This window comes from Podarcis filfolensis (assembly GCF_964270895.1).
Source record: "Podarcis filfolensis genome assembly, chromosome: 17".
Taxonomy (NCBI): domain Eukaryota; kingdom Metazoa; phylum Chordata; class Lepidosauria; order Squamata; family Lacertidae; genus Podarcis; species Podarcis filfolensis.
This window is the reverse complement of record NC_139621.1, coordinates 2603425-2629839: the sequence shown is the minus strand read 5'-3', so window position 1 is coordinate 2629839 and position 26415 is coordinate 2603425. Positions and strand designations below refer to the sequence as shown.

Sequence of the window (26415 nt, the reverse complement as noted above, 5' to 3'; positions counted from 1 at the left end):
GCTCCTCGGACCCCGCCCGGCTCCGGGGCGGGCCTCCCTCGCGCGCCCTGCCCTCGGGCTGCTTGCCAGCTCGCGCAGGCAGCGGTCGGCCCGACAGAGGAGAGGAGACGCCCGCCGCCTCCCGGCCCTCGGGAGCTGAACCCGCTTGTCTGCAGCGGGGCGCACGAAGCCGGACGCCCCGGGCATCTTGGTGGGGAGGCTGGGGAGTCTCTCCTCGCCTCGGCCAAGCGGGTGGCAAGCGGGACTCCGGCCTGATTTACTGCAGCGCAGTTTGGGGGAGAAGGGGAGACAAGCCCCTCATCAGGCAGCCGGACATCTAGCAAGGAAAACCCACCTCTATTTTATATCTATGAAAATTTTATATTTCATTCTCGGTTTCTTCCCTGCCAGACAAACCTAGAAATATATTTTTGCCATTCTTTGAAGCATCTTGTTATGCCTACTATTGGAGCCGTTTGAAATAAAAATAGCATTTTAGGCAAAATATTCATTTCTATAACCAAAACTCTGCCTATTAGAGAGAGTTTCATTCTTCCCCATAACTCAATATTTTTTCTTACATCTTTCCATGTCTTTACATAATTATTTTGAAATATATTGGAATTTTTCACTGTTAACCATATTTCCAGATACTTCACCTTTTTCTCAGTTGTCAGCCCACTGGCCATCTGCCAACCTTTTTTTGCCTGTGCATCCATATTTTTCACTAAAACCTTAGTTTTAGTTTTATTTGTTTTAAGACCTGCAACTTCTCCATATTTCCTTAAAGGGACCTCTGACCATTAGGTCCAGTCGCAAATGACTCTGGGGTTGCGGCACTCATCTCGCTTTACTGGCGGAGGGAGCCGGCAGTCATGTGGCCAGCATTTGTCAGTGTTTGTAAAAAGCAAAAAAAAAGAAGGAAAGGGTTCTGACCTCCCTTTGTCTCTTCAGCCTGGCCCTCGGACCCTTGTCTGCATAAAAGAGTCCACGAGAATATCCTTGCAAAGTTTTATTCTTAAAAGTCTTTGTGCAAAACACAACTGAATAACTATACACACCAGCACTAACTAACCAACCAACCAACCCTAACACCAGCCTCAGCACAAACTAACATTTCTTACCTATATATACAACCTGCTGCAGGCTGCTAAGTCATGCTGACCCAGCTTTATTCGCATTAAAGAAACAGCGGCCATTTTAGCTGTGACACCCCTTCTGTTTCTTAAATGCGAAAAACCCCAACAGAAACAATACATACATACATTATATACATAAACCCAGTTTTGTCATTAATTCATTATGGCATGTTGCTGGCAAAGGCTTAGTAAACAAATCAGCAATATTATCTTGTGATTGACAATACTCCAGTTTGATCACCCCATTCTGTACACAATCTCTCACATTCGCATGATGGATAGCAATATGTTTTGATGCAGATTTCATTATTTCCGAGCCCGCTAATGCAATGCACGATTGGCTATCTTTGTACACTTGGATAGGCAAATCAACTTTACAATCTAGATCTTTTAGTATCTGTATAAACCACATGATTTCATTGCATGCTAGCGACAGGCTCCCATATTCTGCCTCACAGGATGAGAATCCTTGTTTCTTTGACCTCCACCCAATTATGGAATTGGCAAACATCATAACCATTCCACTTGTAGATTTTCTGGTAGCTACACAGCTTCCCCAGTCCGCATCAACAAATACTTCTAGTTTTTCGTCTTGTGTACTAGATATCTTCAAACATACATTTAATGTCCCCTTTAGATATCTGATAAGCCTTTTCAAAGCACACCAATCGACAGTACTGGGTTTAGATACACGTTGACTCAGAACATTTGTAGCACATGCAATGTCTGGCCTTGACCACTGGCTTAAATACAACAGTGATCCTATTTTTGAGTGATACAATTCAGGCTGATCAAATTCATCATCACACACTGTCTTTGGGAAATCTGGTGTCATGGGAGTCTGAACTGGCTTGCAGTTTTCCATGCCAAACTGCTCTATCAAATGAAGAATTTTCTCTTTCTGACTCAATAGGAAGCTTCCATCTGCTTCCTGCCTTACTTCTACTCCCAAGTAATTGCTTACAGGCCCTAAGGCTTTAAGCTTAAACATCTTTTCCAGTTGACTTGTGAGCTTCTGGATCTCATCTGTGGAACTCCCTGCCACAAGCAAATAATCAGCAAAGACTAAGAGCATTAGATATTTGTTGCCTGTCCCCTTGGTGTACAGACATGGATCAGCCACACTCCTTTTAAAACCAATTTTTACAAGAGCTTCATTTAAACACTGGTTCCAACACCTTCCACTTTGTTTGAGACCGTAAACAGCTTTTTTCAAACGCCAGACTGCACCATTCTCTTCTTCAAACCCAGGGGGTTGTCTCATTAACACTTCATGGTCTAAATTTGCATGCAGATATGCAGCATCAACATCAAAATGGTGCACTGCTAGTTGTCTTACAGCAGCAATGGAAAGCATTAAATGAAAAGTTTCACTCTTTACAGTGGGAGAAAACACTTAATCATAACTCTCCCCTTTAATCTGAGTGAACCCTCTGGCTACCAATCTGGCTCGAAAACGTGGTTCCCCGGATGCAAGGGTTTTCCTTTTGTAAACCCACTTGCATGACACCGCTCTGCCACCAGGTGGCGGCATTATGACCTCAAACACTTTGTTACATTTAAAAGAGTCCATTTCTTCTTTCATAGCTTGTTCCCACAAAGCACGTTCCCCAGGGGGTAAGTCTAAGACTTCATTATAACTTTGTGGTTCCACACAACTCACATTGCATACTCTCACTCCTCCTAGGGTCAAACGCTGAGGAGGTACACCCTTGTTTGAATGCTGGGAGCGCCTAGGCACAACCACTTCTTCCCCCCTTATCTCTGGCTCTTCTTCCTCTAGAGAAGTATTATCTATTGCCACATCTTTTGGGGAAATCTGTGCCCCCTCCTCATCCTGCTCCTGTGTTGCCAATGGCTGAGAAGAAGCCTCTTCTCTCACTTGCAGGGGCAGTAGGCAATCTGGGTTGGCATGGATCGCAGTCCATCTGTCCTGGTCAGCGAAGTCTGCACTTCGTGACAGAATCACCCGTCCTGGGCATGAATTGAAACGCCACCCTTTGCCATAGGACTGATATCCCACAAACCGCAGTTTCTGCGCTCTAGCGCCCCCATTCTGGCGCTGAGCTTTGGGGATATTTACATGTGCCCAAACACCCCAGTTATGGAGCATTGTCCACTCTGGTTCTTTCCCAAACAACACAAAATAGGGAATATCTTTTATAGAGCTAGACCAGGTTCTATTAATCAAAAAGTTCGCTGTAAGGAGAGCCTCGCCCCACAGCCTATGGTTGTGGCCCAATCCTGCATCCACTAGCAGACAGTCCTTTACTGACTGTATTACAGCCCCACGTCTTTCACACAGACCATTTTCAGCAGGGCTATAAGGGTTAGTCAAGCGATGAGTGATCCCCTTACGTCGCAACCATGCCCCAAATTGTTTGTTCAGAAATTGTCCGCCCCTATCTGTTTGCAACTGCACAACAGGGCGAGCGAAGAGCTTTTCAGCTTGGGCAGCCCATTCTCAATGTGTGGAAACACTCAGATTTCTGCTTTAACAAAAACAACCAACTGAAATGTGATTTATCATCTATTACCAGAAAAGCATATCTGGCGCCCCCTTCAGTCTTCTGTGGGAAAGGGCCTATCACGTCACAATGGACAAGTTCTAAAACCTCTTTAGATACTCTGTCACTTTTAGAAGCCACAGGCTTCCTCTTAGATTTGGCCATTTTACATACATTGCAATCTAGGAAACAGTTACAGCTGTTTACTCTTAGGTTCTTGCACACCTTTTGCATCTCTGAAAGCACACGAAAATTGGCGTGACCCAGTTTTCTGTGCAGTTCATGTACACACCCCTTATGAACTGGCAAATTATCCTGAACCACCTGGGCTGCTTTAACAGGCTTGTCCTGCATTACATATAACCCATTTTCCAACTTTGCATGGCCACATACCTGAGTTCCATTCTTTATCAGACAGCCATCCTGCGTGAACTTAACACTATACCCTGCATTAATCAAACATCTTACTGACAGTAAACAATAGTCCAAACTGCTGACAAACAGAGTCTCTGGTAGAGTAGTGTTCAAGCACTGCAGGAAACATGTTCCCTGGCCATCAATCTTGCTTCTACGGCCATCAGCAAGATAAATTGAGTCTTTTCCATCAGCTGGCTTCCCCAGGGTCTTAAAGTCCTTCCGACTGTTGCAGATAATCCTGCTACTCCCAGAGTCCAGCAACCATGTTCCTCGAGGTATTTTCCTCTCCTCTCGAGAAAATGCAGACACAAACTGAGCAGAACGTGTGTTCTTATTCTCTGAAGATAACCCCTTCTGCTTACGTTTCTGCGTCGATTGCTGTCTCTGCTCCATGTCGTCTCCTGGAAGTCTTGCCCTGCATTGACGTTGGAGATGCCCGGGTTGGTTGCATCTATAGCATCTCCTCACTGCCATGGCCAAGTCCAAACCTTGGCGTTGCTCCATTGGCAGATTCTGCTGCTGGCCCCCTCAGCTGTAACTCCTCCATTCTTGGAGTTCAGCCTGTCTATCTGACCTTCTTTCTGCTTCTTCGGTCAATCTTCCAACCACATACTCAAGGGTCAGATCTCGGGGCCGCATACTCTCCATGCTGTTAATCACAGGCAACCAGCTTTCAGGCAAACTTGAAAGGATAATGTAGGTTTGGTCAGTCTCATCATAACGCTTACCTCTCTGCTGTAGTTGAAGAAACAGAGATTTCAGCGTTTGAAGATGAGTTGCCAAACTCTCACCTTCTTTCATAACAGTCCTGAACAGCCTTCTGGTCAGAGAAATTATAGTTCCAGCAGTTTCTCTGACATGCATTGCCCTTAATAAATTCCAGCACTCAAACACTGTGCTGGCATTTGCTACATGCAATAACTGAGAGTTGCTCAAACACAGCATAATTTGGGCACGAGCCCTTTCATCCAGCCGTTTTTTCTCAGCAGAGTCCCGTCTCAAAACCTCAGTTTCAACACAGTCCCATAGTCCACCTCTCCTTAACAACTGTTGCATTTTAATTGACCAACTCAGCCAGTTGCTTTCTGAGAGAAGTTCAAAAGGGATGCCTCCCCCAATATTTACAACTTGGGAAGACTGGAAATCTGCCATCTCTGCTGGTGTTTGCTGAGCCCCTTCTGTGGGGCCTCCAGCAAGCTCTCCTGACTCTCTTTAGAGTCCAACTGGATGGTCCTGGCTGGCACTCACCGGCTTCTAGCTGCTGCCTCTGTTGACCCTCAGGTCCCGCCTGGCTTTGCAACTGGTGTAGCCGCTCTGTGAGTCGCCTACTGTGGTCCTCTAGCAGTTCAAACTGTTCCAGTAGCCGATGCTGAGTGCTTTCTTGATCCTCAGATCCCAGCGTCGCTGCAGACAGTTACAGCTTGCCACCAACTGCTCCAACGCACAGCCACCGGCTCCATACACCACCAGGACTCACCAGTTCCCTGCTGAGATGCTATCATTCGTTATGCACTCTGCACATGCTCAGAAACACTGGGCCCATAACCTGTCAGTGTTTGTAAAAAGCAAAAAAAAAAGAAGGAAAGGGTTCTGACCTCCCTTTGTCTCTTCAGCCTGGTCCTCGGACCCTTGTCTGCATAAAAGAGTCCACGAGAATATCCTTGCAGAGTTTTATTCTTAAAAGTCTTTGTGCAAAACATGACTGAATAACTATACACACCAGCACCAACCAACCCAAACACCAGCCTCAGCACAAACTAACATTTCTCACTTATATATACAACCTGCTGCAGGCCGCTGAGTCATGCTGACCCAGCTTTATTCGCATTAAAGAAACAGCGGCCATTTTAGCCGTGACAGACTAAGCCGCTTCTGGCGAACCAGAGCAGCGCATGGAAACGCCGTTTACCTTCCCGCTGGAGCGGTACCTATTTATCTACTTGCATTTTGACGTGCTTTCGAACAGCTAGGTTGGCAGGAGCAGGGACCCAGCAACGGGAGCTCACTCCGTCGTGGGGATTCGAACCGCCAACCTTCTGATCAGCAAGTCCTAGGCTCTGTGGTTTAACCCACAGTGCCACCCACGTCCTTCTGCGCCACCCGCATCCATATTTCCTTATTTCCTCCAATAACTTAGGAACGCTTGTCAATGGTTCTTCTACAGAAAACATCACTTGCAAAGGCTTTTACCTTATAATTCTGTTGGCCCATCCATATCCCCTTTATGTCAGAATTATTTCTTATCCTTCGCATCAACACCTCTAGGACTGATACATGATTGAAGCAGTGATAGGGGGCCCAGTAATGGTAAAAGATGATTGCCTCAAAAGATGGCAGAAGGATATTTCTAAGTTTGTCTGGTGGGGGGGGGGGCAAAAGGCCAAGGATTAAACATAAGATACTTACAGATATAAAAGAAAGAGGCAGTTTTGCCCGCCCAGACCTCAAACTGTATTATGAGGCTGCATGTTTGGTGTGGATTAGGGACTGGATAAAACTGGAATAGGAAGAAGCATTAGATTTGGAAGGTCATGATAACAGATTTGGATGGCATGCATACTTATGGTATGGGAAAGGGAAAGTGCACAAAGGATTTTACAACTATAAAATCAGGAGATCACTAATGAGGGTGTGGGAGAGATACAAAGATTTAATAGAACAAAAAGCACCTTGGTGGTTATCACCAATTGAAGCTTTGTTACTCAAACCACTTGGCAAAAAGGGGAAGTGGCCTACATATAGAGATTTGCTGAAAGACCAAGAAGGAAAATGGAAATTAAAAGATTATGAGGAAATATATTATTTTTAAAGTTGGTTACACTACAGACAATTACATGAGATGTACAAGGAAGACAACAAGAAAGGGTTTAGTTACACAACTTCTACATTTCAAAAGGAAGTTATAGAAGAAGTGAAAATGCTGAAGAAAGCATATAGTATCTTGCTAGAACTGGAGACAAAAGATGAGGAGGTCAAATCGGTAATGATCAAATAGGCACAAGATATAGGACATAATGTACAATTTGAGGACTGGGAAAACTGTGAAAAATAGATTTAAAATTTACAGACTGTTCTCTTTTGAAATAAAATTACATGAAAATGATGTATAGATGGTATATAACACCAGTACAGATAGCAAAAATGGATAAAACTGGGTCAATCACATGCTGGAAATGTAAAGAAAAAGAAGGGACTTTTTATCATATGTGGTGGGAATGTAGGGAAGTTTAAAAAAAACCTTGGGAAATGATATATAATGAATTGAAAAAAAATGTTTAAATTGACATTTGTAAAAAAAACCAGAAGCATTTTTGTTAGGGATTGTAGGACAAGACTTGCTAATAAAAGTAAATAACTTACCGTATTTTTCGCTCTGTAAGACGCACCAGACCACAAGACGCACCTAGTTTTTGGAGGAGGAAAACAAGAAAAAAAATATTCTGAATCTCAGAAGCCAGAACAGCAAGAAGGATCACTGCGCAGTGAAAGCAGCAATCCCTCTTGCTGTTCTGGCTTCTGGGATAGCTGTGCAGCCTGCATTCACTCCATAAGACGCACACACATTTCCCCTTGCTTTTTAGGAGGGAAAAAGTGAGTCTTATAGAGCAAAAAATATGGTATTTATGTATGTTACAACAGCAGCAAGAGTCTTGTTAGCACAACGATGGAAGAATGAGGAAATACCATCAAAAGAACTGTGGCAAGAAAAATTGATGAGCTATGCGGAATTGGCCAAATTGACATATAAACTGCGTGAAAAGGACAACTGTGACTTCAAGGAAGAATGGGAACTTTTTACAAACTATATAAAAAGACAACAAAATGAATTGGACTCTTTGGCAAGTTTTTAATAAACATTCACAAATTTATTAGCTGAACATGTGATAGATAAAGTAAGGATATGTACAATTTTACAACATGCAGAAAACAATATATGTAAAGAAATCAGGGAGGGGAGCTGAGGGAAGTCCTTGGTGGGGGGGGGAGAGGAAGGGGAAAGGGGGTTAAAAATGTAACTGATTAAGAGGATTGATAAATTGTTATGTGGAAATTGGTTAATAAAAATATTTTTTTTAAAGAAGAAGAAGAAGAAGAAGAAGAAGAAGAAGAAGAAGAAGAAGAAGAAGAAGAAGAAGAAGAAGTGGTGACAGGGGTATCCTTGCCTTGTCCCCTTCTGAATCTTACATTTTTCCTGTAATGGCATTAGTTTGCAGTTTGATCTGTATAAATTGCCTTAATTCCTTTTATGAATATGACTCCTAATTCCATTTTTTTTGTAATAACTTAATCATAAATGACCAAAAGCAAAAAGAAATTCAATAGGGACTAATCTAAGGTTCTGCACCAATATAAGATGAGGGATACCTGGTTTTCTAGTAGTACATGGGGAAAGGATCTAGGGGTCTTAGTGGACCACAAGCTGAACATGAGTCAACCTGAGAGTGATGCAGCAGCAAAAAATGCTTGGAGCTCATCAGGGTTCGGAGCCCCCTGAGCCAAGCTGCCTGGCAGTTCTGGAGGTATAGCTGATCTTCCTCCAGCAGGTGAAATGCAAAAGTCAGGCTGTCAGTTCCTCGGGAGGGGGGGGGGCTCCTCCACATCTGAGAGTGCAGAGTGCAGCGGGGGGCAGGTCTGAGGGATCCACTCCCTGCTCTCGTTTTATCCTATACTCACCTCTAGGGAAGGGATGTGGAACCCCAGCACATCCGCAAAGAGAAGAACATGGGGACAGGTGAGTTCGTCCCAGAGCCACTGGCAAGGCTATTCTAAGAGTTTTCTCCTGTGTTCCAAGTCCTACTACAGGGGAGGGACACCCCAGGCCTTAGGGGCCAATCCTGGCCTTCTGCCCCAGAACATGGCTCCCCAGGGAAGGTGCCCCTCCCACTGACAGCTGCCCCCTCCCCTGCCTTGCCCCGCAGCCCAGCACCCTGCTTCCTCCATCGGGCCCCACATCGGTCGCTAGGGGGGTTGGGTTTCCAGATGCTGGCCCAGATGGACTGTGGGTCGATCCAGCCATCTGGCTCTGTACATCTTTGGACTAGCTGCCCCCCCAGCCCATTCCCGCCCTCCTCTGTCCCAAAAAGGAGACCACTTGCTCACCTGACGCCATGGACTGCTCTGGGCCTTGCAGGGGGGGCCACCCTGTTGCTGCGTCTTAAGCACCTGAACCTAGAAGAGACAAGACAAGAGAGCGACTCAGAAGCCAGCAGCCCCAATTCTTGGGAGATGTTTTTGTGTGAGGAGGGCCATATGGCCCAATTCCTTCCATCTCTCTGCAGTTCAGTGACCTGAAAGGGCATCACCAGAGCTGGAAAGAGGCAGCCCAGAGCACAAAGGGCTGGCAGAGAAAGGAGGCCCCAAGTGCTCTGGGTTCAAGAGCTCCAGCCCAAAGGAAAGAGAAGCATTGCCAGCCGTTAAAGGGCTCCTCTGCCTCGTCTTCTTAGGACAGCCCTGCCCTTCCTAGAGAGGGAGGAGACCCCTAGGAGGGTCCTCCAAGCATCAAGGTGTCCCAGAAGAGGAGCAGAACATGAGGAAGGGGGTGGAGTCTTCCTTGGAGCCAGAGAGACCCCCAGGGAGGGGTGAGAAGAAATCAAAATAACAATTAAATGAACACCTCTCCTTATTGTCTCCAACCACCACCAACTCCTCTCTCTACTACTCAATTCACCTCACTACTAACCCACAGTGGTCATCTGCAAGTTGGTGGCTTTTAAGGGAGAAGCAAGAGATGTCACAAAGGAGGGCAGGTCCTTGTCACTGTGGCACCCCCCCCCCTTGGACCTGGCCCCTCCTGAGAGGTGATGCTCCTCTGTCAGAACTTCTGTTTTGCGTCCTTCTGCAGGTCTTCTGTTGTGGGCAGCATCTCCAGGGTGGGCTGGGAATGTCCCCCCCCCCATCCGAAACTCTGGAGAGCTGCTGCCAGTCAGTGCAGGCTACTTGAAGAAAGATATTGAACAGCTGGAAGGTGAGTAGGGGAGGGTGACCAGGATGATGAAGGGTCTGGAAACCAAGCCTGATGAGGAATGGTTGAGGCAGTTGGGTATGTTTAGCCTGGAGAAGAGGAGACTGAGAGGAGAGAGGAGAGCCATCTTCCAATATCTGTGGGCTGCAAGAGGGAGCAAGCTTGTTTTCTGCTGCTCCAGAGGGGAGGGGAGGAGAGGAGATTCAGACTAAACATTAGGAAGAACTTTCTGATGGTAAGACTCTCTGGGATGGTGGTGGACTCTCCTTCCTTGGAGGCTTTTAAGCAGAGGTTGGATGCCAATCTGCAAGGGATTCAGCTGCAATTTGGGGAGCACATTGCACTGGCCTACTTTACAGGGTTGTTGTAACCACACAGGGCTCCTGAGCATCCGAAAGTGCCTGACAAACATTGAGCCTTCCATTTCATTGTGAGGAACAGCTGCAGCACATCAGGAGGCGTCCCTCAACTTTCGTTTCTTCTCTCTCCTGCAGCCAAAGGGGCTGGGCTGGATTACCAAATAGGCAGAGTAGGCACTGGCCTATGGGCCCCACACTTTTTAGGGGTCCCGCGACAATGAATCAAAATAATATTTTGATCTTGAAAGAAAACGATAATCAAGCTTTCTTAGTTCAATGTTATTCCAGTGTGCGCATGAGGCCTGCCCCCCGCCCAGATTTTGACTGCCAAGGGGTCTCCACAGGGTTTAATTCAGCACTGCCCTGTGAATGGACCAGTATACCTGAAGGAGCATCTCCACCCCCATTGTTCAGCCCGGACACTGAGATCCAGCTCCAAGGGCCTTTTGGCAGTTCCCTCCCTGCGAGAAGCAAGGTTACAGGGAACCAGGTAGAGGGCCTTCTCGGTGGTGGCAACTGCCCTGTGGAATGCCCTCCCATCAGATGTCAAGGAAATAAACAACTCTCTGATTTTTAGAAGACATCTGAAGGCAGAGGAGTACGAAGGGGAGTAGATGGGTGCAGGTGTTTCGTGAGCCCAATTTTTTTTAACAAAAACCCTCATATTTTTGTCATTTTGTCACCCCCCTCAGTGATGACACCCGGGGTGACCCACACACCCCGCTCCCCCTTCCTCCACCACTGGCTCTTCTTGTGTTCTAATTAAGCTCTTTAAGAGTGGGTGCATATCTGCACTGGTGCTTGTTTTTTGCAGTTGTACTCACACAGCACCTCAGCTTCCTGCAGTCCACATCAATAGTGGGCTGGAAATGAGTGAAATTAAGTAAAAAAATTAATTCATAATAAATTCTCATCATGAAAAACAGGTTTTAAGTGCTTATGCTCACAATGTTAAGTAAATAAATCAGAAAATAACACTTGCAACTCTAAGTATCTTATATTTCCTTCTTTTAATAATTTCAATTTGGGGGTGACAATAAATTTTATGCACTGGGTACCACCTGACTGTGCTACGCCACTGGGGACAGAGGGGTCTTTTCCCATTTATGAAGGAAGTGTCCCAAGGGTCACAATTTGGGAACACCATTTATTTATTATAGATTGGACAACCATATATAGGTAAATATCTAATATACTAAAATGTTCTGTCTGCATATCTCCACCGCTCTCTTCATTAAACCTATGGACAGGCGCATGTCAAACTTTTGGTCAAAATAACTTTTGACTTGGATGCTGGCTGCAGGCTTATCACTGCTGCATAGAAAGGGAAAACGTTACAGAATTTGCAAATATCGCAACAGTACCAAAATATGTGGACTATTGCAGGAAAAAACGACACATAAGTTGCAGCTCTCCAAGGGCTTAATTCTACATGGTGGGATTTTATTATTTATGCTTTGAATACAGACTTCATTGTCTGCACCATTATGTGAAATTTTGCTATATCGAAGGACTTCTGTACTCTAAATGTTAAATTATGTTGGAGCTGTGGGTCTTGCTCTGCTACTATACAGTTACTTATACTGTATACATTTCTGTTTCCCAAGGAAAGGATTTTTGCAACCCATTTTCTGAGAACCTTGTCAACACTTTCGTTTCTATTCTTCTGGGATACTTTTTGTTTCTGTTTCCCAGAAGTTGCTGGAGGGCAGCCTTAGTCATGGAGAGGGACTGAAAAGAAGGTAAAGGAAAGTGAAGAAAAGAGGATCTAAAGCTGAGCTCCTTGTAGCTGAGGAAGTGGAACCCTTTGGCCGTTTCTGATCATGAAAAGGCACCACCATTCGTTTGTTCACACATTACCTTTGTATTTCTTGGGTTTCCAAATCTTCAAATGTTAGCAGCAGCATTCAGCGGAGCTGCCTGATGACTCTGGAAGGCTCCTCTCCAGAAAACGCTGTCTGGCAGCCACTGGTCTCAGAGATCACTCTAAACCTCTTGTTGACTAGCTGGATGTGCGTGTGCACAGGCATCCACACAAAAATAATTACGTTTAGGACACCCACAGTTCTTTATTGGAATTGATTCCTATATTATTGCTGATGCGAAGAGTCTCTGAGTTTTATCCAAGTTTAATGACTCAAAAAAGAGGAAAGGGAAGGCTCTTGTGTGTAGTGTAGAAGCAAATGCGGCATTTCATATAATCATAGAATTGTAGAGTTGGAAAAGACCTCCAAGCACCATCTAGTTCAACCACCTGCAATGCAGAAATTTCAGCTAAAGCATCCATGACAGACGGCCATCCAACTCCATGTGACAGCCCTTTAGATATTGGAAGATGGCTATCATATCGCCTCTCAGTTTCCTCTTGCCCAGGCTAAACATACCCAACTCCCTCAACCATTCCTCATAAGGCTTGAAGTAGTCTGGCAGGAAAAGAGCCTGAAGCCTGAATTTTAAAAGGGAGACAGTAGAATTTGAGGTACAAGCAGAGTTCCATGTAAATTTTAATAAATCAGATCTAGGGTGCTTTAACATACCCCTCCCCAGGAACAATTAGAACTATAAAAATCTTTAGACATTCCTCTGACTAATAAGAGCCTTAGATCACCAGAAATCCTAAAAAGTCTCTAATAATGAATTACAGAATATTGTGTGTGTTGTTGCTGGGGTTTTTTTGGGGGGGGGATGATGAGCAATCTTAAAAGATGGGTGGGTGAAATTATATTTATCTAGCAGAATTTCAACAATTAAAATGATGGCTGTTCCAAAATTTACTTCTCTGTTTTACACATTGCCAATGGAGGCTCTACTTTATATACTCCAGTGATGGCAAAAAAGAGAGGATAGGGTATTTTCAAAATAAAAGCCCTAGGACAGCCAAATATTTTTGATATAAGGACAGTGGTACTGGTGGCTGGGCCATACCATATATTAAAAATTACTATGAGGCTTGATGTATTTTTTCAAGGAGGAAAATGGTGGGCAACACATCCAAATAGAATACCACTTACTGAATTGACCCTGGGAACTCAGCCAGCCAGAACTTACCCAGTCCTTGTTCCACTGGAAAGCCAGAGGAAGGGCCTGGGTTGTGATTTGTATACTTCTACTGCAGAGCGCCATCCCCATGCCTGCTTGTGGCTGTTGCTCATGCTGGGAAAAGCCAAGGGGACTCGCAACTTGAGTTCCTGCCCAGTGAGGAGTGTGGCATCATCTGACATCCGGACCCAGCACTTTGCTTGATGTTTGAGGTTGTTTGTCTGCCATCTCCCCTGACCTTGGGGGAAGCATCCCTAGTGGGTATTGGGGTCCCCTGGTCTTTGGACGCAGATTCCTCCTCCTCCTCCACTGATTCCAGACCAGGCTCGGTCCTGACAAAACGGTTTTACAATGCTTGTGGGAAACGCTCAGCTTAAGACCGAGAGGCTTTCGTTTTAATAACTGTGGTGGATCAAATACTGAGGACGTGTGTTTTTCTCATACAAACCTTGGGCGCTGGAGGCCTTGTCAAGGGTTGCTCATTTAGAGGGGCACAGAGAAGAAGGCAGTCTCTTGGCTATGAAGAGAAGTGGCTTCTGTGACTCAGAGCAGAGGTGGGGGACCTGTGGGGGACAGTTGTTGGACTCCAATTCCTCATCATCCCTCACCACTGACCATACTCCCTGGCACTTTTAGTGTTAATGGGCCACACCTGGGGGAATGTTGGTTGCTCCAAAAAAATGGGATGTTACCCCCAGGGCTACACATCTGGTGCACAAGATTTAGGTACCAGGTAAGATTTTTCCTGTTGTCTTTGTCCATGGAGTTTTCTTGGCAGGGATACTGGAGTGGCTTGCCAGTTCCTGCTCCAGGTGGATCACGTTTGGTCAAAACTCTCCACTATGACCTGTCCATCTTGGGTGCCCTGCTTGGCATAGTTCATAGCTTCTCTGAGTTATTCAAGCCCCTTTGCCACGGCAAGGCAGTGATCCATGAAGGGGATCCTCAACTGGTTGGTTCAAAATTGGGAAAGGAGTACAACAAGGCTGTGTATTGTCTCTCTGCTTATTAACTTACCGTATTTTTTGCTCTATAACATGCACCAGACCATAACACGCATGTAGTTTTTAGAGGAGGAAAACAAGAAAAAAAATATTCTAAATGAAATAGTGGATATATGATTTTTGTGGTTCATGCTGTGGCCACAGGCATGTGATCTGACAGTGAGTTTGGAGTACTCCAATGCAAAAATCCTGAGGATCCATGTGGATCCATGCTTTGTAACCACGGAGGAGGGAAGGAAGGGGAACCATGGATCCTCTGCTCACGACTGCAGCAGATCCCCCCCCGCCACCCGCAGGCATTCACTCCATAACACGCACAGACATTTCCCCTTACTTTCTAGGAGGAAAAAAGTGAGTGTTATGGTGCAAAAAATATGGTATATGCAGAATTCATCATGTGAAAGGCTGGGCTGGATGAATCCCTAGTCGGAATTAAGACTGCCGGAATAAATATCAACAACCTCAGATATGCAGATGACACAACATTGATGGCAGAAAGTGAGGAGGAATTAAAGAACATTTTAATGAGGGTGAAAGAGGAGAGCGCAAAATATGGTTTGAAGCTCAACATCAAAAAAACGACAATCATGGCCACTGGTCCCATCACCTCCTGGCAAATAGAAGGGGAAGAAATGGAGGCAGTGAGAGATTTTACTTTCTTGGGCTCCATGATCACTGCAGATGGTGACAGCAGCCATGAAATTAAGAGACGTCTGCTTCTTGGGAGGAAAGCAATGACAAACCTAGACAGCACCTTAAAAAGCAGAGACATCACCTTGCCAACAAAGGTCCGTATAGTTAAAGCCATGGTATTCCCAGTAGTGATGTATGGAAGTGAGAGCTGGACCATAAAGAAGGCTGATCGCCGAAGAATGGATGCTTCTGAATTATGGTGCTGGGGGAGACTCTTGAGAGTCCCATGGACTGCAAGAAGATCAAACCTATCAATTCTGAAGGAAATCAGCCCTGAGTGCTCACTGGAAGGACATATCGTGAAGCTGAGACTCCAATACTTTGGCCACCTCATGAGAAGAGAAGACTCCCTGGAAAAGACCTTGATGCTGGGAAAGATGGAGGGCACAAGGAGAAGGGGATGACAGAGGATGAGATGGTTGGACGGTGTTCTCGAAGCTACCAGCATGAGTTTGACCAAACTGCAGGAGGTAGTGGAAGACAGGAGTGCCTGGCGTGCTCTGGTCCAGGGGATCACGAAGAGTCGGACACGAAAAGGATCTAGGAGTCTTGGTTGACCACAAACAACATACCATATAAATGTCAACATACCATATAAATGTAATTAATTAATGAAACAAACAAAGAAAGAAAGAAACAAAACAGAGCAATAAGACAGCAAAAAGGAATTTAAGCCAGACTAATGCTGAGGACGCGGGTGGCGCTGTGGGTAAAACCTCAGTGCCTAGGACATGCCGATCGCATGGTCGGCGGTTCGAATCCCCGCGGCGGGGTGCGCTCCCGTCGTTTGATCCCAGCGCCTGCCAACCTAGCAGTTCGAAAGCACCCGCGGGTGCAAGTAGATAAATAGGGACCGGGTGCATAAGTAGATAAATAGGGACCGGGTGCAAGTAGATAAATAGGGATAAATAGAAGAGTGACTAGTGGGGTGCCACAGGGTTCTGTCTTGGGCCCGGTCTTATTCAACATCTTTATCAACGACTTGGATGATGGACTCAAGGGCATCCTGATCAAATTTGCAGATGACACCAAACTGGGAGGGGTGGCTAACACCCCAGAGGACAGGATCACACTTCAAAACGACCTTGACAGATTAGAGAACTGGGCCAAAACAAACAAGATGAATTTTAACAGGGAGAAATGTAAAGTATTGCACTTGGGCAAAAAAAATGAGAGGCACAAATACAAGATGGGTGACACCTGGCTTGAGAGCACTACATGTGAAAAGGATCTAGGAGTCTTGGTTGACCACAAACTTGACATGAGCCAACAGTGTGACGCGGCAGCTAAAAAAGCCAATGCAATTCTGGGCTGCATCAATAGGAGTATAGCATCTAGATCAAGGGAAGTAATAGTGCCACTGTATTCTGCTCTGGTCAGACCTCACCTGGAGTACTGTGTCCAGTTCTGGGCACCACAGTTCAAGAAGGACACTGACAAACTGGAACGTGTCCAGAGGAGGGCAACCAAAATGGTCCAAGGCCTGGAAACGATGCCTTATGAGGAACGGCTAAGGGAGCTGGGCATGTTTAGCCTGGAGAAGAGGAGGTTAAGGGGTGATATGATAGCCATGTTCAAATATATAAAAGGATGTCACATAGAGGAGGGAGAAAGGTTGTTTTCTGCTGCTCCAGAGAAGCGGACACGGAGCAATGGATCCAAACTACAAGAAAGAAGATTCCACCTAAACATTAGGAAGAACTTCCTGACAGTAAGAGCTGTTTGACAGTGGAATTTGCTGCCAAGGAGTGTGGTGGAGTCTCCTTCTTTGGAGGTCTTTAAGCAGAGGCTTGACAACCATATGTCAGGAGTGCTCTGATGGTGTTTCCTGCTTGGCAGGGGGTTGGACTCGATGGCCCTTGTGGTCTCTTCCAGCTCTATGATTCTATGATTCTATGACTAAACAACAACAACAAGATTTTTCCTATTCATCTGGTAACTTCATTTATTTTAGTTTCTTCTTCTTCTTCTTCTTCTTCTTCTTCTTCTTCTTCTTCTTCTTCTTCTTCTTCTTCTTCTTCTTACCTGCCATTCACCCTGAGGTCCCAGGGCAGGTTACAACAATGTTAAACACAACATTAGCAACAATTTAAAACAACATTAAGTCTCAAAACTAGGGTGCCTCCTAAAAATATATATCTCAAGTCAATTGTCAAACCCCAAGGTAAAAGGTCCTACTGTTGCAGGTCTGAGTGCATGGCTGCTGCTGCTGTTAAATGTAAACCACTTTGAAAAATTTTGCTTAAAAACCCCTCTGGGGAAAAGAAGGGGCATGCATGCATGCATAAGTAAATAAAGATAATGATAATAATGATAATCAATCCCGGATTCCGTGACTCATCTGCCCATCTTAGGGACTCTAGATGAGCGGCTCTTTTACGCAAGCGTCCTTTAGAGGGCAAAGAGAGATCTGCATCCAATCGAAGAGCTCCCGTCCCTTCGCACCTTAACTGATGGATGCGCTTTCCAGGTCCCTGCCGGGTGGAGCTGCCGCTTTTGCCCCCCCCCCCCGGCCGTCTTTTGTTTCTGTTCTTCACTTTCGTTTCTATTCTCCTGGGATGCTTTTTGTTTCTGTTTCCCAGAGGTTCCTGGAGGGCAGCCTTAGTCATGGAGAGGGACTGAAAAGAAGGTAAAAGAAAGTGAAGAAAAAATGATCTAAAGTTGAGCTCTGTGTAGCTGAGGAAGTGGAACCCTTTGTCAAAATTACAAAGTGAATTAATACAACCTAAAAAGAAGACCATCTCTAAAATGTACGATTTGCAGTTAGAGTGGGAACTGAAGGATGAAACAACCAAAGAAGTAATGATAAAGTGGGCAAAGGATTTTGGTCATACAATCCAATTGGAAAATTAGGAAAGGTTGTGGAAGGTGGATATCAATTTCACAGCCTGTTATATGATAAAAGAGAACATGATGAAAATGTTTTACCACTGGTACCTCACTCCGGAAAAATTGGCTAAGATTTACAAAAAGCAGTCAAACTTATGCTGGAGATGTAAGAGGGAACCTTTTATCACACATGGTGGGGATGTAAAATTGTAAGGAAATTTTGGAAGGAGGTATATGAGGAGCTGAAAAAATTATTCAAGATTTCGTTTGCCAAAAAGCCAGAGGCTTTTTTGTTAGGCCTAATATCAAATGACATTCCCAGAGATAAGAAAAATGTATTCCTTTACGCAACAGCAGCAGCCAGAATACTGATTGCAAAGAACTGGAAGGGGGAGGAAACATGCAGGGGTAAGCAAGGAAATAATAAAAGAATCAGCTGAACAATAATTAAATTATAATAACACAACAAGACGGAAGAAGTTAAAAAAAAATTGAGATCACACATGGGCGGAGGGGAACGGGGGTATAGGGTATAATATAAAGGCTTTAATATAAAATTTCTAACTGTGTTGTATTTGTATACAGCAAAGAGAAGTTTAGAGTAATTAGGTATATTTAAATTTACTTAATTATGTAATAGGTTTACATTAGAAAATGAATATGGATGTTGAATTTGATGTTTTTAATTTTTATTTTTTCGGTTTTGGAAATAATAAAAGAAAAGAAATAAAAAATAAAAATAAAAATATATCTCTCAAGTCAATTGTCAAACGCTAAGGTAAAAGGTTCTACTGATCCAGGTCTGAGCGCATGGCTGCTGCTGCTGCTGCTGTTGTTAAATGTAAACCACTTAAAAACCCCTCGGGGAAAAGAAGGGGCATAAATAAATAAAACTGTAACGATGATAATGATAATCAATCCCGGATTCCGTGACTCATCTGCCCATTTTAGGGACTCTAGATGAGCGGCTCTTTTACGCCAGCGCCCTCTAGAGGGCAAAGAGAGATCTGCATCCAATCGAATAGCTCCCGTCCCTTCGCACCTTCACTGATGGATGCGCTTTCCCGGTCCCTGCCGGGTGGAGCTGCCGCTTTTGCCCCCCCCCCCCCCGCCGCGCCGTCACGTCCGGAGGCGGGTTGCCGGGCTGGCCGGGCTTGCCCGAGCATGTTGCTTTCGGTTTCCCCGCAGTCCGCCTTGAAAAGCCTGCCGCGCGCCGCCCAAAGTCCTCGCTGCGTTTCTTGGGGGAGTCCGGGAGCGCTAGATCATCCGGTGAGTTTTACTTGGCCAACTGGGGGGGGGGACCCCGGGCGTTTTCTTCTTCTTCTTCTTCTGCCCTCCGGTGCTCAAGGGGCGGGTGGAGGAAATGAACTGCTGAGAGGAAAATCGCACGGTTCTGTTCTTCGGTTTTTTAAACCCTGGGAGGAGTGCGCTTTGCCCCCCGGTTTTGTTTTGCTTTCCCCCCTCTGGAAGCGCGTCCCGATGATTTCCTGCACTTGCTCCCGAGTTTCTCGGTGTGCATGCGGGGTTATAGCATGTAAATCGCTTTCCTAGACCGAAGCCCGTCAGGTTGAGCCTTCCTGCTTTCCGGGGGCGGCCGGCCGACGCTCCCAAAGTAGAGCCTGACAGTGAGGACCTTCCCTTGTTCTTGGTCCCGCTACTTAGCACAGTATTCAAAGGTCTACTGCCCCAGACCAGGGGGCTCCATTTGGCTCGCATGGCTGTTGATCCTGAAACCCCTGTCAGCCAACTTAATTGTATGTTTTAGACTTTGAGATTCATGAAATTGTATACTTGTTATCAATGTATGTTGCCTTGGAAATGTTACTGTCTTGAAAGGTCACTTAGAAACAGCTTAAACCAAAAGATAAATAGATTGAATAGTGTATCCAACATAAAGCCATACTGTACTCTGAGTAGACCCATTGACATTAAAGGACATGATTAGTGCTGGCCCATTAATTTCAATGGGTCTTCTCAAAGCAAACATTGGATACGACCCAGTAAGTTTTGCTAATAGGAGAGGAAAATACATATTGCCCCACAATGCAGTTTTAGCAGTTTGTTGTGTCTCTAGGCTCATCCTCTCCTGTTGTCGTCTTCTGCTTATATTTTTTTTTTAAGCACCAGCCACTTGTCTTCTGGAACACGCTGCACTCCCTTCATCACTGGGTTGTCCTTTTGAGTTAACTCTCTAGTTCTGTGACGTTGTGTGTGCGTGTGACAAGAAGAGCATTCTACATGTTTCCATGCTACATTCACACATTGTGCTTCCTGCTGTTTCATTCTTGCATGCCTTTTGAACTAGGATTGAATGGAGATTTTTTCCATTGCCAGATGATGAGAACAACACTTTTCAGAAAGCTTTTCGCTGTGACTCCAGAAACCCTTTATGGGCAGTGGATTTGGACCCTATTGGATCTGATGTGAAATTATAGATTGCTGAGAGAGAGAGAGAGAAAAGTCTGTGGTCCAGGGCTCCTGTCCATCGCTCTGGGAATGGCCATAGCCAGGGGGGCAGGGCCCCCCCGCGATACACAAAAATCATTTTAAAGCATTGAAAGTACTCAATTAACTGAGGTTCTGCCCCCCCAAAGCCTGCCCCTTTTGGGGGGATATTTTTACCCATGATTTCCCCAAAACAACTCAACAACTCTTGAGAGGGAGGGGGGCAGCTGTCCCCCTGCCTCACCTTGGCTATGGTCATGCCTCAGTCTGATTTTGTGACTGGGGTGGCCAGAGGTAGTACGCAGAGGGGCATTCTTCCTCATCCCATTGTCAATCTTTTTTGGTGAATTTAAAAGTTTATCCATAGTGACAGAATGCCCCACCTCTGCCCACAGAGAGTGTCAACATACCAAGGATTTGCTCCTTCAAATGGCACCTTGAACCAATTGCTGCCTGGGAGGCAAATGCCAACTTCAGCTGCCCTGGCCCCTCTTTGCTGCTCCTGTTCCTGCACCAGGTGTACTGCTGCCTGTTGAGAAGCCAGGAGGGCTAGTCTTGCCCTGGAGAGAAATTGTAAGAACTTTGCTGCATTTGCAGCTGTTTCCAGGGAGAAACCTCTGGTGTGGAGAGTTGCTTTGTGGTGGGAGTACAAATGCAATTTGTGCTCAATTCATGGTGTATCTGGGTTGTTGCTGTTTTATATTTTTATTGACGATTTATTCTGTTGTACTTTTGTATTTAGGCTGTAATTTCTCCTTTATCAGTCTGTTCACTGCTGGTGTGGGGGACTGATGAATTGTGCATGGAAGTGTTATGCATGCAAGCCTGGGTGGAGCTGTTACCCCTGGTGAAGAGATGAGCTTTTCTCTTCTGCAGCTGAGACTGCTGTGGCATTCGTGTGAGCTGAAGCTCTGTCTCTCCACATGTAGGGGAGAACTGCGCTCATGTTATTGCTTTTCCTTATGGCCCAGTGCTGCGGTTTTAATCCCTGCTTGCGTATATAAAGATTCTAATGTTCTTTTCCTCTGTGCCAGCCAGCCATGGCAGCTCTGCAGGACTTCCAGACATTTGTCTTCCTCGATCTTGAAACCACCGGCTTGCCCCATGACCAGCCTCGCTTGGCTGAGCTCTGCCTCTTTGCTGTGCACCGCCGTTCACTCCAGTGCTCTCCGCTGCTGGGCACCCCCCAGCTACCCCGCATTACAGACAAGCTCACTCTCTGCGTTGATCCCCAAAAGCCCTTCACCCTTGAAGCAGAGAGGATTACTGGGCTGAGCAACCGAAACCTGGAGGAGAATTGCAAAACAGATTTCAACCGCGGTGTGGTGGATATACTAAAAGGGTTTCTGCAGCGGCAAATGGGCCCAATCTGCTTGGTGGCTCACAATGGCCTTGGCTTTGACTTCCCCCTGCTTCGTGCGGAACTGTGGCGAGTGGACACTGACCTGCTCCCGAGCATCGGCTGCCTGGACACACTGCCAGCCTTGAAGGAGCTGGAAAGATCTCCTGGCATGAGCTACCAGCTTGGGGCACTCTTCCGACATTTCTATGGACATGAGCCTATGAGGGCCCACTCAGCTGAAGGTGATGTGGTCACTCTTCTGCTAGTGTTTCTTGCCAAAGCCCCTGAGCTAATGACATGGGCAGCTCATAATGCACAGAGCTGGGGGGAGATTCGGCCTATGTACCTCCTAAGCAGAAGCAGGAACTGATAGCAAGAAAGATGGCATGACCTCTTTCTCCACAAGTGCACATCCACACAGATCAAACCTTGAAGTGTCCTCCTGTACAGGGCTACTTCCTGTGTGCAGTGGAAATGTGGAAGACTTTTGCACTGAGGGAAGTTAGTGGTGTACGGCAAGGACTCTTCTTGTGCCCAGACCTTGGTTTGGGGTGTGTGCCTGCAGCATTTCTAATCTTGTATTGGACACCTGTTGATAAAGTGGCTAATTTCTTATCTATCACTTCAGCTCTGGGTGGGGTTTCAAGGTCAGCTGCCTGTTAAAGGAGCACTGGGATCCCATACAGTCTCTGAGAATGTTTGTTTGTAAGAGATAACAGGGGCTTGGAAAGAACCACGGCATAGATCACAGCCAGTGAAGGCCCTGCATCCCAGCCCCTATAGGAGTCCATCCACTGCTGTTCTGAGGGGTTCCTAGGGTCTGAAGGAGCCATAAGTATTGCTTATTCTGTCTGTAACCCAGCTAGGATAAACACCTCCTAGCCTTCACTCATGGGCTTGGCCACTGCATTTGGAGCCAGTAAAAGTACCAGTCCTGTTGGCAACACGCTGCGATGACCAGCCTCGGAAGGCCAGGCAGATGCAGCAGGTGGAGTGTTTGGCTTGGAGTTGTGGGGCTCAGTGTCACATCTCCACCATAAATCTCAGTGGGTAACTTTGGGCAAGGCACTACCTCTCATGCCTGACGGGCGCAGTTTTTAAAAGGTGAAACCAGTGTTGCCTAAAAAAGAGTTTTAGCTACATTTTAGTAGGTTATTGAAATTACTTTTGTAACTGCTTTGAAATAGCTTAGGGGTTTAGAGAAGCCATCCTGGTTTCTGATTTGATCCCAGAACGTCCTGCTTTTTCTTAGGATGTCCCTGTTTTCATTGGAGAAATGTTGGAGCGTATGGCAAAGGAGTGTTATAAGGATGAAAGGTACTAAATAGATATTTGGTAGTATGGTTTAGCAATGATGCTTCCCTGTTTCAGATAGAGGGAGTCCCCAGGACACATTCTTCCCACTCCAGACATGTTCTATTGCGCGGGTGGCTAACCTTTGGACTCCATACTTTCCATCCAGCATGGCCAACAGGGATGTTAGAAATTTGTGGTCCAGCAACATCAGGGTTTCCTGTCCCTGGTCTAAAGGTACTTGGATGCAGCCACGTTGCTAACAATAGACAGTGCCTGGGTGGGCTACTGCTTGGAAGCCCCATGTATGATGCTCTGAACTCTGAGGCTGTAGTCCCATACACACAGTTCTATGGGGTTTTCTGAGCAGACATGCCTCAGATTGCACTGCCAAGGAAACAAAGGGTATGAATGTGATAAAACAAATTAACAAGAATAATTTATCCAAACTTTTTTTGTAAGGGAATTCATTTTTATTGGGGGGGGGGGAGGGGGATAAGGCACAACCTTCTCCCATATGTCTACAGTGGTACCTCCGCTTACAAACTTAATTTGTTCTGGAGGTCCGTTCGTAACCATTCAAAACCCAAGGTGTGCTTTCACTAATGGGGCCTCCCGCTGCTGCTGCGCCCCCAGAGCATGACTTCCACTCGCATCCTGGGGCAAAGTGCACAACCGGGAGCATCTACTTCCAGGTTAGCGGAGTTCATAACCCGAAGCATTCGTAAGGAGGACGGTATGTAACCCAAGGTTCCACTGTATTTACTGAAGTAAAAAGTCTATTCACTAAATTTGGTGAAAAGGTGATAGGGAGAATTATTTTTGAAATGTGCATGTATGGCTATCTTTCTACAACACATTATAAACAATTGTGAGGTTTTTGCATTGTCCCTTCTTACCTACAGAAAGACAACAGATGCCAAGGATTTTTTTTCTTCCTGAGGTTATATGGAAGTAGGGTATAATTTAGGTGTCCCATCATTAATCATTGTATAAAGCAGCTATTTAAGTATTACAATTAATTAAAACATTCAGAACATACCAAGTTACATATGAATTGCCATAATGAACTCATGTCTCATGACAGTAATCATACTTAGCATTTTAGAGTGTTAATTTCCCAAATACATTGTTAATCACTGTCCTCTGTAAAGTTGCTCTCTATTATTATCAATGCACACCAGTGCTCTATGGGGCTGAAATTTGATGAACTGATGTCAAATCTGAACGAGAAGTCCTACAAAAGAAATTTATGAGGCAGGTATTGGGGCTTCCTCCTGGGACTCTGTTGGCTCATCCGAGAGCTGAGTTGGGTCTCCCCTCAATAGCGGCCAGAATTGATCTAGCGTATCTTAGCTACTGGCATAGACTTTGAGGACCATATTCTCACCGAGCTCAGCTGGTTGGAGCAGCTAAGGACAGGAGGTTGGGTACAAAAGTGTCAAGACAAGCTTAGGGCTTGAAATCTCCAAGCGGGGAAATATTTATCCCTTAGTGAACTTAGAAATTGGATATTTGACCATGACGCCACAGAGCATTCACAATTGCTGCCTGTTATTCTGTTTGGGACCCTCAAATTAAGGACAACCATTCAAGGCCTCACTACCTTCCCCACAATTGCATAGGGCCTTTGTTGAGCTTCGGTTTCAGCAGATGCCCTCAGCATCCTTGGAGGGGAGATACCTTGGAATACCTCAGATGGCATGGAAACGCATTTATGGATGTAATCAGGTCGAGGATGTCTTGCACCATTTGTTGATTTGCCTCTTATATACGGTGCCCAGAGAATTTTTATCTCCTATTTTTATTGGTTCTCAGATTGATACCACCCGGAAGTGATAGTTAAACTCTCTACAAATTACTTATCTGTAGCCAAATTTGCTCTGGCAGCTAAGAAGCTTTGCTTGTTATATTAATGCATTGTGATTTTAAATTTTGTGTTCTAAGCGTCTATGCTGTAGACTTTTATAGACTTATGTTTGTGATTTTAGAGGAATGCCTTGCTTTTGCCCTCTGTGTGTGAAGGCTTTGGCTATATACAATTAATTTAACTGAATGAATGCATCAAAAAAATATTAACAATGAAGTGCAGAATATGGGTGGGGCAGACTGAAAGGAGCTTACCACTGGCGATTGCAACCCTATACTCACTTACCTGGGAGTAAGTGTTGAACTCAATGAACTTAGTTTTGCATTGACACCAATAGATTGTGCTGAGGTATGTTTTGAACTGCGGACTTCTTAGTTCACAGCTCAGTCTATTAGCTGCTATGCTCTCCTCATTACCACCAGGTGCCTTCCATGTTCAGTTGCTGGTTGTCAGTATTGGCTGTTCAGGAGTGTTTGCAGGTGGTTATCTTCCTGCCTCAGTGCAGAACCTTCTATTTGTCTCTATTGAATCATGCTTTGATTGGCCTGATCTGCTGCTGGATTAACTAAGACTTTTCAAGAAGTCATTTGTGCTGCTCACCATTGCAACATCTTATGGGCAGTGAATTACATAAATAATTGTGGGTTCCTCCTAGGATATACTTCCTGTTTATCCTGTAAGCCTGTTGCCTGTATATTTCATTAGTGGCCTGATTTCTTGTGTGTGCCTCTCATTTATTCTGTTGCAATGCCCAATAAAAGCTCTTTTTAAAATTGCTAAATTGCTGTTAGTCTTCTACTTTATGTTTTGCAGTGTCAAATGCCAAGGCCAAAGGTGTACAACATTTAGTCAGTTAATCAGGTAGATTAAAGTACTGCGTGACTGAGCAGATTTTTAAAAACTGTTTTTAATGCAGGTACTTACAAAATCTATCAGTCACAGATGGCATTTCCCTACTTCTCGTGCATTAGGGCAGTCTTTGATAACCATTAGCCCCAACCACCATAACCAGTAAGGAGGCATGATGGGAGATGTAGTCCCAAAAAATGTACCCAGAGGCCCATTTGTTCTCCATCCTAAATTAGTGCACTGGCAGTTGGTGCTTTATCAGCTCTGAATTTCCAGATTAAAAAGGCAAGAGTGTCTGTCTGGCACCTCACATTCTGACTCAATGGATTTTAATGGGGGAGGGAGAGGTTTTTGAGTGGGGGGGAGAGAGGCAAGGCATATAATGCAGTCACATTTTCAGCCTGATTTCCTTTGCCCAACAAGCTTCATGTTTAAATACATGAAACTCTCACACTTGTGATACCAAGACAAAATTACCAAAAGAGTCAGTGTACAGCAGGGTTAGAGTGTTGGAATAGGCCTGGTGAGTCCTGGGTTCAAATCCCCAATCAATCACAAAGCTCCCTCAGTGATGCTCCTCCTCAGTGATCCCTCATCATCGCCCCAGCCCAGCATATGTCAGAAGCTTGTGAAAACCAAATGGAAAAAAGAGAAGCATTTGCACCACCCCTAACTCCTTGGCAGAAGT

General features: G+C 45.3%; 1 protein-coding gene across 6 annotated transcripts; it reads left to right on the top strand.

The window, feature by feature from the left end:
* Positions 1–9866: 9866 nt before the first annotated feature.
* Positions 9867–25659, top strand: TREX2 (three prime repair exonuclease 2). Of its 6 annotated transcripts, none has more exons than XM_083592310.1 (3): positions 9991–10007; positions 19117–19197; positions 21412–25659. In XM_083592310.1, exon 3 carries the CDS (start codon positions 21414–21416, stop codon positions 22083–22085), a length of 672 nt encoding a protein of 223 aa, XP_083448436.1. In that variant the 5' UTR covers positions 9991–10007; positions 19117–19197; positions 21412–21413; the 3' UTR covers positions 22086–25659. The 6 variants fall into 6 exon arrangements, 4 of the variants coding, with proteins under 4 accessions (XP_083448434.1, XP_083448435.1, XP_083448436.1 ...); XR_014542881.1 differs by lacking the exon at positions 9991–10007 and having other exon boundaries at positions 18961–19197; positions 21408–22970; positions 23125–25659; XR_014542882.1 differs by lacking the exon at positions 9991–10007 and having other exon boundaries at positions 19082–19197; positions 21412–22970; positions 23125–25659.
* Positions 25660–26415: the final 756 nt, after the last annotated feature.

What these genes read in the sequence shown, in the direction of transcription:
- TREX2 (XM_083592308.1), top strand. Translation starts at nt 21,414, where the DNA reads ATGGCAGCTCTGCAGGACTTCCAGACATTTGTCTTCCTCGATCTTGAA.